This window comes from Pogona vitticeps, chromosome 5 (assembly GCF_051106095.1).
Source record: "Pogona vitticeps strain Pit_001003342236 chromosome 5, PviZW2.1, whole genome shotgun sequence".
Taxonomy (NCBI): Eukaryota; Metazoa; Chordata; class Lepidosauria; order Squamata; family Agamidae; genus Pogona; species Pogona vitticeps.
Window position 1 is genome coordinate 56,558,672 of NC_135787.1, and position 13,066 is coordinate 56,571,737.

The following is a 13,066-nucleotide window of genomic DNA, read 5'->3' on the forward strand; positions in this document are numbered from 1 at the left end:
TTTAAATACAATGTTTTGCAGTTAAAATAGATATTAAATCAGTTTTAATAGATTATTGGTCCACCATTATAGCCCTTTATACTGTGTCTTTTGAAGGCTGGTGTAAGCTTTAACAGTATTTTAGGGTAAGACATTGGGTTGCTATGGCAATCTTTATACAGCACCTCTTTGGGGGGAAGCATTTAAAAGAGATTGTTCAAACCTATGCTTCAGGAAATAAACAGGTATTATAATTGTCTATACTGTATATGTTTAAGACACAGGATAAGAAGTGGTCTCTCTGCTATTTTTGAATGTTTGGATTTTGATGCACAGAAGAATGAATGCTTGTGAATTGCATGTAGTACCTTCCCCCACAACTGCATCGTTTTGTTAGTGTGATCTGCATTTCATATCTTGTGCATTTTTCATTGACACCACAGTCCCAAAGAAGCAGAACAAAAAGAAAAAAGTACAAGCTTGAAAGACTGCAGGTATAATTTAAAAGATTAAGAAGAATTGCATCAGCAATATTTATTGTTTAGTATATCTTTATTATTTATTTATTTTATTTATTAGATTTCTATTCCACCCATCTAGACCCAAGGTCTACTCTGGGAGGTTTACAAATTTAAAAACAATAAAACCAAAAACATATAGGTCACAAATAAAATTGGGTAGTATTCAAATATTCATAAATCTGAAATGTCATATGATATAAAAATAACTAACAATATTACATTTCAAATATATATAAAATCAATTTTGCAATATAGCTAGTACTTCACATATGGGATACTGACATATCACATGAATTTTCAGTATTAAGTAACATTTTCTTGCTGATTACAACTTGATCCAATATAGTTTATGGAAGCAAATAACATTTCTTTTCAAGACAGTCACATAACAGGGTTTACTGCTGCTTTGATTGAAATGGTAGGGAATTATACTCATGAAACTGAATCCCTTGTTTGTTTGTAATCTTCATAACTTCTCCATTTAATGTATCATCTTCGAGAATTCTTATTAATCCTTCAGCAATTAGAGATGGGCTATATCTTTTGTGTCCCTTATATGTTGAACTCAAGGCAGTATACCCACATTCTTTGGCTATTTCCCATCTGGACACTTGGAAGACCAGACCTCATTAACTCCAGCAAGATTATACGTATAGTTGGTTGAAGAAATAGGCAGAAAGGTGAAAGACCATCCTATGTTTGCAGTCAATTTACTTTTCCATGGCTGATTTTCTTTCATTTTCTATTCCCCGCTGCTTGGGATGATGCAAAAAACATGGGGACTATATTCTATTACGTCTGATTCAACTTTCTGTGTGTTGTTGCTTTGCAAGACATGGTAGACTTCAGTTTGTAGGTTTAAAGGGTCCCTTTGAATTCTATATTGTATTTTTTCTACAAGGTCTTGAGGTCTCTATTCTGTCACCTTTTCTGATTATCTAGTTTTTGGTCTCATGACAGCCACCAAGCTTGGAAATATTGTTGTTGTTGTTGTTGTTGTTGTTGTTGTTGTTGTTGTTGTTGTTGTTGTTGTTGTTGTTGTTGTTGTTGTTGTTGTTGTTGTTGTTGTTGTTGTTGTTGTTGTTGTTAAAAAATACCAGGCGTGGTCAATCAGAATTACAAAAACATTGGTATTATATAACAGATACAAGTTTTAACAGAAAATCTAAGCATCCGTTAAATATCAGTGTAGTATATATGCTATTCCTAATATTGCTGGGTTTTTGTAGCTCTGATTATGTTATTTCAAATCTGCAACTGCTTGTAATACTGTGTAAAAAATTTTGATACTGTTCCCAAAGCCCCAATGATGATGGGGACCACTGAATTGTGTTTTATCCACACATGTCAAAGGACAAACTAGAGGACAGTTGCAGTATAATTACACTCAAATGACTGTTCAGACAAACAATTGTAAATGTTTAAAAATGTATTTGACACTCCTACAAAAAAGGTCATTTGCTTGAATATAAGGATTGGGGTCCTATGCAATCCTCTTTGAATGAGCTATTACAAAAAGTAGGTTTTATTTATGTTTTTTTTTCCTTTTTTATATATTTATTTAGGAACAGGGATAAAGGGTACAAAAAGAAAGAGGGGATAGAGAAGGGAAAATGGTTTTGGGGGATAGGAGAGCATAAAGTATAACATCATCCAATCAATTCATATTACTAATACATATCAACTTTTTGCTTTTTCACAGTTTGATTACCCTCCTGCTTTTATCTTATCATTTAATTTTAATTTTATTCTATGTTATTCCAACATTGTCTGGTAGCTGCTGCCATTTGTACAATACACCCCATCGTTCATTTTCTTTTTGAATTGAACAGTCTTTCAGCCCATCTGACAGAATATCCATTTTTTCCACTTCCCATATTTTCACCATAAGATTGTCTGGTTTCAGTATCTCTGCCTCCTTAAGATTTTTGTCATAATGCTTTTTAATTTTGGAAGCTGCATGGGTCACTGGATAACTCTCTACTGCATTCATATTACCTGGTGTCATATCTAATACAGATGATTCTAAAGTTTGTACAACTTCATTTAAGTTTTGTTTGGCATCTACTGTCCCCTCTTTCGTCCCTTTCATCAAATCTTCTATTTTGCTAAGACCTGCATTCACTCGCTGGAACCCTGTTAATATTAGCCTTTGTATATTAATCTGCCATTCCTTTTCTATTTCTTGCACCACTATTCCAGAACTTTGGGATTGAACAGACCAAGTCTCCATTTGTTCTTTTGAATTTTTGGGGTCCATCTCAGGCTTTGGGGTTTGTATAAATACCACAATAATCACCCCCTAGAAATCCTTCCACAGTTTCCACAATTTTATCAACAATTCAAACCCCTCATCATAATCCTCCCCTTAGATCTCCCTCCAATCTTTATCCAAATATTGTAATATAAAAATCAACTTTTAGCCCAGCAAATACAATATCAAATAGAACCGTGACGCAGTTATTTCTTCTTCTCCTGGGTTCAGCAAGCTTCTGTTATTAGACACACGTGGTCTGCAGTCCGGCAAACAAAACAACAATCGTAAAGTCTCAAACTGTCCAGTAGATTGTCCTTGGAGCTTGTCTTGTGATCTTCATTAACCCCTTAATGCTCCTTAGTCCAGTCGGCCACGTCAGCTCCTTCTCCCGAAAACCACCAGATTCTATTATTTATAGTTCCCAAAGTCCAGAGAAGGCAAAGAGTAACGTATCCCAGCCACACTGCATCCACCGAAGTCTCTTAAATCCAGTCAGACGGTGTTGCTGTCTGGGATTCTTTTCCAGAAACATAAGATTTATTTTTCCATCTCAGACTCTCGGCTTTAGAATCAGCCTGGTATTTTAAAAGTTCACTTGGAGAAGCTTAGTTTCGCTTTTGAGTCAGACTGATAAGATAAACCCGCCGCTGCATTTATTCTTTCAGCCAAATATTTTCATTCTTATTTCAGCTTAATGAGGCTGTTTCATAAATCAGAGGCTTCGGCTTACTTACTTGTTATATATTATTAGTTTATATTGATTGCTCTCCTCTCCCCCGGTAAAGGGTTCCTCGTGGCTCAGTGCCAAAAAATGGTGCCCGCTCCAGTCCGTGCACGGTGATTTCTTCAGAAGAAAAAAGTCCGGGTCTGCCTCCCTTTCTTCTCCTGCTGCTCACCATCTGCTTCAGAGAGACTTCTTCTAGACTCTCCTTTGATCCCCATTTCAAAAGGGGGATCCCGGACCGGAGGGTTCCAGTTTTTTCCAGAGAGCTCCTCTCTGGAGTTGCTGGCAGCACCGCAACAAAGCCCCGCCCAAAAGTAGGTTTTATTTATGAACAGACATACACAGGAGCAGGTTTCAAATGACTAGAATTTTCTAGTAGCTGCAGGGCAAGAGGTGTTCATCTGCATTAAATTAAATGTCCATAGTTGGTGATAGATTCATAAATACAGTAACTTGAGAAATGAACATTCTGCAGATCTCAGATAGATTCCAATTGCACTCCTATCTGCTCATAAAGTTCAGTGAAGCTTGCTCCTAGATTACCGTATTTTTCGCACCATAAGACACACTTTTTTCCCAAAAAACATTGGGGGAAAAGTGTATGCATCTTATGGAGCGACATTCCCAGATTATTTTTTCCTGTTTTCTTTGCCTAAAAATTTGGTGCATCTTATGGAGAGGTGCGTCTTATGGAGCGAAAAATACGGGTAAATGTATCTTTGTGTAAGAGTAAGCCTTGTTAAACAGGCCAGAATATACTTCTGAGTGAACCTATACCTTTACATATACACATGTTCCTGGTTCTTACATGCCAGAAATCTGCAAGGTAGTGCAGATGTAAGTCGGGCTTTGAGACTTTTTATTATCCTTACTCCTCTCCTACCACAGGTTGAAAAATGTCATGACTATTTTGACTTTGGATGTAGTAGCTTGAAACAGTCATTTTGTGTTGCATCAAGAGCTTACTTCCCCCCCCCCCAAGGTCCCTAGAGGTAGTTTTTTGACTAGGGAAAATAGCTGACTGCAAAGAACCTCTCAAGGCTATCTCCACAACCTTGCTTTGTTCTGCTTCCATTTCCTTCCCCATCTCATTATCTGTCTTCTGTGAAAACAAAAAATAAACTTGATTTGCTTTAGTTTCATTATTTTGGCTGAAATTTGGCTTAGTGTGCTTTGTGTTCATATTGTGTTTTATTATTAGAATTATCTGTTATGTTTGCAGAAGCAGATAGTGAGATATATTACACTGCCTAATGACTTTCATTTCATATTAGTAACCTGTGCCATGAATGATAAAACTCTTCACAGATGGGTTTAACTTTGCAGCTGTCCAGATCCAGATAACAAAACAGTTCCACTGTTGCTGAGACAGTATTGTTTTGAATATGTTTATAGTGGCAGACTGGGCTGAAGACAGGTATGGCTGACTGTTCCTAATGACTTTCTCTCAGTTTCACAACTGACTTGAGAAATGTATACACTTGTGAACAGAACATCATTTTTGCATCTGGTAGGTTGCCTGTCCTGTCCATAATTATAGAATGAGAGCATTGACTGCTCCTGCAACATGCCACAGACAGGAATGAAGAAAGTGTGGGCTTTAAGGCAGTGTGGGCAACTTACGGCTGTCCTAATATTATTGGATTGCAACTCCCATCATCCTTCATTGTTAGCTATGCTAGAGAGGACAGATGGAGTTAGAGGAGTACAAATTGCCTACCGTTCCTCTGTGTGGAAAAACTGGTGCAGTTTCTTTTAATTACAAACAGCCAGACAAATTAAGAAGATTATTTCTGCAGAGTACACATTACCATTAATTAGATCCACATTTCTACTATGTGTAGGACTTGAAAAATTTTAGAATGTCTCACCAATCAGTCAAAAATTTCACCAGTCAGTACGACCAGACTATAGCCTTGCAATTTATGTTTAAACTTAAATTTAAATTTAAACTAGGCACTTTCTACATAACAATGCGTACAACACAAAATAAATATACTCTCAGACTTGGATTGCTTTATTACCTGCGTGCCTGTGGGGTCATGAAGCTTGTATTTTGAATGCCTTTCCTTTGAATGTCTCCAGCAAAAATAAAACTGAAAGCAAAAGTGCCCGGCCTCGTAAGGAGTGAGGTCGTTCAGTTGAAAATGGGAGTAGGGAATCGCCATATTCTCCAGCATGGGATTACTCTACATTCTCCTGCAGAGCTGTTTATCTATGTGCCACTCGAACTCTCTTCTTGTGAGAAGAGGACTGTTTTTCCTTTTGCAATGGGAAGGGGGAGGGGAGGACTGCAGGATCAGAGAGAGGGAGGGAGGGACTGAGGGTAAGGAGGGAGGGAGAGAGCTATGGCTTGTCAAGCAGCGTTTTTTCACTCGTCACAGATGAATTGGATTTTTCAAGCCATGACTATGTGTATGTGTATTGATGCTTTCTTCATTTCTACTACAATTTAGAAGGAAGTGAAGAGAATAATAAAAATAGGGTTGCTTTAATGAATGTTGGTGTCTAAAAACGTAGATTTTGATCCCCAAAAGATAATATCAGATGGGTCTATATGTCTATAAACTGTCACAGACTAACACAGCTGTTTCTTTGAAATTTGTTTGAATGACGTTATCAGAAAATCAAACCAAGTATCCTAGGTTCAAAAAGCAGTCATTCCTGGCATTGAGCATGGCCTGTATAGGACCTGTCATTGGCAGACTGCACATGTGGAATGAACATTCTTCCATGAGCTGTCTCTAACTTACTGCTTTTTCCAGGACCAAAAACTCAATGCTTAGAAGGAATAAAATCACAGTTATTTTTGCAAGATTATTTAGAGAATATCTGCTTGTTTTGCACATATGCTTTCCTAGGGGAAAATTGATTTCCATCAAAGTATTGAATGAAAAATCTGTTCTTCTCATCTGCTGCACAAACCTATGTGGTGGTAGTGTTATTGTTGCTGTGTGCTGTCACTTGGCCTCCAACTTACGGTGACACTATCAATGAGCAGTCTGCAAAATGTTCTCTCCTCAACAACTGTGCTCAACTCCTGTAAACCCAATCCATCTTGCATTTGGTCTTCCTCTTTCAGTCACACTGGCTTCATTGTAGCTTTTTCCAAGTACAGTGGGGTCTTGACTTGAGAACTTAATCCGTATTGGAAGGCGGTTCTCAAGTCAAAAAGTTCTCAGGTCAAATCTGCATTTCCCATAGGAATGCATTGAAAACCATTTGATCCGTATCTGCTGTTTTCCGTCCATAGAAACTAATGGGAAGCTGCTATTCTGCCTTCGACCACTAGAGGGGGATATTTTGTTCTTTTTTTCTTAGGTCAAGAAAGGTTCAGGGAAGGCAGGGAAAATACAGTCCAGGCAGTACCAGGCAGTCTGAAGACTCCCAATCCACTCTCTAAACGCTGGGAGGAGTGAGGAAGCAGACAGGCACCCTTTTCACTGGCCAACAGTTAACTGAAAGTTCAAATTTTGCAGTTTCCCTGCCTCCCACGTGGTTTTTTTTCAGTTCTTAACTCAAATCTAAGTATGTAAGTCAAGTCAATATTTTCCTATGAGAGTGGTTCTTAAGTCAAAATGTTCTTAACTCAAGCCGTTCTTAAGTCAAGACCCCACTGTACAGTGGGTATATAAAGGCAACATAATTTTATATTTTTCTGTTTATCTTACAGACAAAAATGGCACAGGTGAAGCAAGTAGGCCTATTAGCCGCAGGATGTCAGCCGTGGAATAAAGATGTGTGTGCTGCTAGCAGGGATAGATTTGCCTATTGTGCGACTCTTGCTATTTACATATATCAAGTAAGAAAAACGTTTAGACTTTGCTTTCAGTACTTATATTTTCTTGATTACATACTAGCATTTGTGAAAGCTGTTTTGTATCTTAAAATTGGTAACTAATGCAGACAGCTCAGATGACCTGTTGCAATGCAGGTGTTCTATGAAGCCAACAGGTCCAGGTAGAAATGTATACATGTACCACTTCAACAAGGAATCCAATCAATTTCAGTTGACCTTTTTGAGCAATGACATGGGTTTTGCATATTGAATCAGATGTGCATCCACAGAGGCTTTGTATGTATTATTCCAATCCCATTTTTCTTTTAGTTTTATACTCATGCATTCCCTACCTAACTTTAGAATACCAAGATTGTTCTTGCAATTCTTTTGTAGTTTGGTGCTAATGAAGTTTAAAGAAAAGATATTGTCTCCATACACATCACACTCTCTATTGGACTGCTCTTTAAACTATTCTTATGTCAAATTCCACATGCAATTAGACACATGAATAAATCCTTGGAGGATGGGAAATTTCCTTTCTATGAATTTACTGAAATTAACTTTATAATCTTATTTAGTAGTTCTTGAACTTCATTATTGGTTAAAATGCAAGCTAAGTATTTGCTTTAAGTAATTTGCTAAAACTGCAAACTGAATATAAAATGTTTAAGAATTTAGTGAAATGAAATAAATTGCTTTGTAGTTGGATCATCAATACAATGAATTCAAGCTGTGGGCAATTATGTCTGAACACAAGAAGACAATCACAGCTATTTCCTGGTGTCCCCATAATGATGACCTATTTGCAAGTGCAAGTGCAGATAACTTGGTAATAATTTGGAATGTGGCTGAACAAAAAGTTGCTGCAAAACTTGATGGTACAAAAGGTATGTGAGAAAGCCAAGTTTTAACGCTAATCTACTGCAAGATAAAATCATTTGTAATTCATTATAGGATAAATCTATATGTGCTTTTCTTTTCATTAAAGAACCTGGTTGAGACTCCCACAAATAAATTGGCGGATTTTTTATAATTCCATCTTTAGTTCCCTGTCCAAATTTGGTCCAGAAGACTGGGGAAACAGCAGAATAGTATTATTCCAGGGGTGGTGGGAAGAATACTTTAAAATCTTCCTGTTCACTGGAACCTCTGTTTTGCTTGATTGAAGGGAATTCTTCCATGAAAAGAATAACCCCTTTAGATACAACCCCATGTTGAAATAATGTTTTAAAATACTAGTTGTTACTAAGGGTTTTTTTTTGCCCTGGCTACTGTTAGTATTATTTTGCTGGAATAACACAAAACAAAACCAGTCTGATGGGTTTTCCAGAGAGGAATGTGACATTACAGATTTTTCTTCTGATTTTTTTCTTGAGTTAAATGTAAAAGTGCATGGTTATAACTGATGCCACACATCAATTAACATTTCAGTATATTTTTTTCTAGCACAGAGGGTGTGTTAATGTCCTTTGATCACAGTGGCTTCCCTACTCTTTCTCAAGAGGAAGCTGATCCACGTGATTTCTTCCTTTTCTCCATGAAGATCTTTTTTCCTATTGAAATAAATGAGACAGTGTATAGAGGCATGAGATGTGGTTTGGTATGACGCATGCAACTGGTTGGCCACAGCTGGGAATTACAGCAGAGAGATGAGACATTTGGCTCTCTCTTTATAATGTTAGACATCTAGTCCCATTGTCCCTCATCATTGGCTAGGTCACATGGGAGTTGATATTCAACAACATCTGGAAGGCCAGGTAATCTTCAATCCTGAATTACTGTGTAGAAAACATATGTTGTACACCTGTATTTCAGTTTCAGCTACATGAAAGTGCATTTATGAGTATACTTGTAACCAATGACACTGTAGCATTTTTCATTCACTTTAGAGTGGTTTTTATGAATATATGGTTTTAAATGGATTTGACAATACCTTTGTTTAGTCCGAGTAGCAGTACTTTTCTCAAATTCATATGGCCTTTTCATTCTAGTGAAATTATTTCCATGGGTGTTTACAGAATTTTTTTCCTTGGAGGGCAAATTACATTGGAATAAGCACATATTCTCTTCGTGTTTTTCATGTGAAGTTTGACTATGTACACTGGGAAGCGAACAGTGATCAAACTCTTTTTTAAATTAATTTTAACATTCCATAACCAGAGATAACATAGCAAATATTTTCATATTCCTTGATGTTTATGTTTCAGGTGTTCCTGCATCTCTTAGTTGGTGTTGGAATGCAGGTGATGCGGTTGCATTTGTCTCTAATAGAGGTCCATTATATATATGGACAATTTCAGGACCAGATAGCGGTGTAACTATACATAAAGATGCCCACAATTTTTTGTCAGACATCTGTCTGTTTAGATGGCATCCCAAGAAGAAGGGGAAAGTTGTTTTTGGACATACTGATGGAAGTCTTTCTATTTTTCAGCCAGGTAAGAACATGTATTGTAAGACAAAGAGATTGAGTGCTTTTTTGATTGCAATGAAGAAAACTTGTTAGTTTGAGAAAACAGAATGGTAAGAATAATATTTTCTTGTGTTTTATTCATTGAAGGAGTGATAATCTCAACTTTGTACAGCACAGAGGAAAATTTCAGTTTAGGAAGTCTGTATTGTAATGTCATTTCTTCATTAATATTATAGTTTATTTATAACAAATGTTCCTTCAATACAGTGGGGTCTCGACTTACGAACTTAATCCGTATTGGAAGGCAGTTCTCAGGTTGAAAAGTTCTTAAGTTGAATCTGCATTTCCCATAGGAATGCATTGAAAACCATTTAATCCGTATCTGCTCTTTTCGTCCATAGAAACTAATGGGAAGCTGCTATTCCGCCTTCTGTCACTAGAGGGGGATATTTTTTCCTTTTTTCCTTTTAACCTAAGATGACTTAGCTTTAAAAAAAAGGAAAAAAAAGAGTTCGTAACTCAAATCTAAGTTCGTAAGTCGAGTCCATATTTCCTATGAGAGCGGTTTGTAAGTCGAAACGTTCGTATGTCGAGCCGTTCGTAAGTCGAGACCTCACTGTATTGTTCTCTATAAAGGACAACCTAACAATTAAAATGTGGAAAATTGTGATAAAAATCAGTGACTAAAGAATGTGCCGTTCCTTTTTATATGGCCTCTTGGTATTAGATTCCCACATGGAAGGAAGAGATGACTACAGAATATTACAATTTGGGCAGCTTATAAGCACAACACGTAGCTTTTCAGCGTGGAGACACTTTTGAGAGATGCTAGTAATAGCAAAAAAGTGGTAATTGTTTTTGCTGCAATTTGCGTGCAGCTACAAAGTTTGCCATACAACTTCTACTGATGTGCTTAGAAGAGTGGAACTGGTATCTGAAAGAACACATTAGTTTTGGTATAGAAACTACTTCAGATTTCTGCGTGATTCTTTGTGAAGGGCAGATCCTTTTGATTTGGGTTTGTTTGTTGAATGCTGATGTGCTTGTGATTTATTTTTGTGTTCTTCAGTGTTGACAGTTCCGAACTGTGACAATTTACACTTCAACATGCAATCTACAATTACAAATGTCACTGTGAAAGTAGCTACTATGTAGGGAACTTTGGGAAAGTAGAATTCTACATGTAGGTTATTAAATTTCCCATGTATGAAGCAAATTTCTGCAAATTATGGACAACCACAAATTTAAAGAGTTCACAGAAAGAATGGACAACATGCTTGCAGAAAAAAGATCATGTTATATCTACAGCAGAATTATTGAATTATCAAAGAGTCTTGTACATTTAAGAGTTAACATGAACCTTCATGGATGCAACCCATTTCTTTAGATTCATGAAGCACAGTACACAAGCCATAGGCTTATATGCATATAATTTCTAGTTATGTGTATGGGACAAAATTAAATAAGATGTAGAAAATCTTGTGCCAAATAAAGTTATTTTGTCTTAAAGGTGCTAGAAAATTTTGTTGTTTTCTGTAAGGATTTAACACAGCTATTTCCTTGGTAAAAAAAAAAATTGTGGAGGAATTGCATTTGTTGGTACAGAATCTGATTTAAATGCTTAACTTTTAACAAGGCATTAAAATGAAATTATAATGAATGTTATTCCTGCCTTTAATCCCAGCAATACAAAGTGCTGTTTTGGCCTTTCAAAAATTACTGAGTACCTTCACTGCTGTATTTTAAGGCTGATTCATTACTGAGTAATTAGTACAATGTAATAGTGTCTTGTAATTAGAATTATTTTAGCATTTTCTGTAGTACATACACTTTACTTTCAACTAATAAGGGTTCTTTAGCTGCACGTAGTAATGTAACAGATACATCCTAGAAGAAAGGAAAGTTTGAAAGATAGAAATTTGTACTGTAATTTCAACTTGAAAGATGCTATTCATTTTCAAGTCCTAAACTCTGCAGAACTTCTCTTGGCAACTTGATATTGCACATTCACTTGTTTACATGCAAGTTAATTCCACTGAGTTCGGTGAAGCCTGCTCCACAGTAACCTATAGGCACAAGTTTTAATCGTACAGAAATGAATTTGAATTCTGAAATGAGGAAATTTATTGCGTGATAAGGTTCTGCTTTGTCCAGTCTGACATGCTCTAGACATGTGCTAAAATTCTATTGTCTTCAGCCAGCAGGTCAAACTCAGTTCTGGATAGGGATGATGTGTTATAATCCAGCATGTCTGCAGGCCCCAAATAGGCAAACCTTCCTATGTTCACTCTCGTATTTCCTTCAGTATATGCATTGTGGAATATTGCTGAAAATCAGCTGTCATGAGCAAGAACAATATAGGGTTGGCTTGCCCCAAGTCTAGTACTTTGAAATAGTGTTGAGAACGATAGAAGGATGCTCTAGTGCAGAAATCTCACTATTGCCACCATGTTGTGGAGGACATTTTCAGCATTTGTAGAGCATTTCTCTGCTACCACCACTTGTGGAGATTCTACATCAGTCACCATGTATTGATGCTACATTTCATTTGGGAGTGTAATTTGAGTGCAATTTTACTCTTGTGATGGTATCTTATGAGAAGCCTTATTTTTCCTGTCATCCTATAACTTCAATACAAAACTTTCTCACTTCAGTACTTCTCTCTGTGCTTTAGGTAGCTCAGCCTAGTTGTAGGGTCAATAGATAAAGGTCTTACTCAACATTAGTTGAATATATATACAGTAAACTATAATTTAACAGTAAATAGGATGTTATAAATATTTGTTATATTAAATGATGTTGGTTAGAATCCTCTTATTATGTATGCCAGTGAATTGCTGGTAGTTAAGAAGGCAAATTTCAATGGCCAATTGCTAGTAAAGAAGTTACAAGCAACAAAGAACGCATTCAATGACTCCTTATAACTGGTAGCTGTTTGCTGCTGCAATTTATACTGTTGCATTTATTCCAGCAAAGATAAGTAATCGGATTCCTTTAGATATATCAATTTTGTTACAACAGCCTTTAAGAGTAACCACTCAATCTAGTTCTGTTCCTCATCTAATCAATAGCCATTTCACCTATCTGGGTCTACCCCAATTAATAAACAAGCTAGTTCTCTTGACTTGGTGTTTAGTACAGTTGTGCAGATGCTGTTGGGAAGGTTGCACTACAACAACCGGATTTCCCCAGACAGTTTTAGGATACCTCTAACGTCCAGTCTTCATTCTGTGTTTAATAGTATGCTATTACTTTAAAGCATCTATCCTTGACTTTTCCCTAATGTCTTCATACTGTTCCAGCAATTTATTTACCTAGGTCACCAACTGCCACTTTGGTTTCTTTTTTTCCTGGAGGCTGCTGCAGATTTTTCTTTTCCTCAGCAGATGTT

The 13,066-nt window shown here is 36.6% G+C and overlaps 1 protein-coding gene across 4 annotated transcripts in view; it reads left to right on the forward strand.

Moving 5' to 3' along the window:
* WDR17 (WD repeat domain 17) overlaps positions 1-13,066 on the forward strand; it is an 88,360-nt gene that overhangs the window by 17,006 nt on the left and 58,288 nt on the right. For all 4 annotated transcript variants that reach the window (XR_013545481.1, XM_020803241.3, XM_073001436.2 and 1 more), the window contains exons 2-4: positions 7,155-7,283; positions 7,966-8,149; positions 9,470-9,700. Coding sequence is in view for 3 of the 4 variants with exons in the window: in XM_073001436.2 (XP_072857537.2) it covers positions 7,155-7,283; positions 7,966-8,149; positions 9,470-9,700 (544 nt within the window). In the remaining variant the exon portion in view is untranslated. The remainder of the gene's footprint in view (positions 1-7,154; positions 7,284-7,965; positions 8,150-9,469; positions 9,701-13,066) is intronic.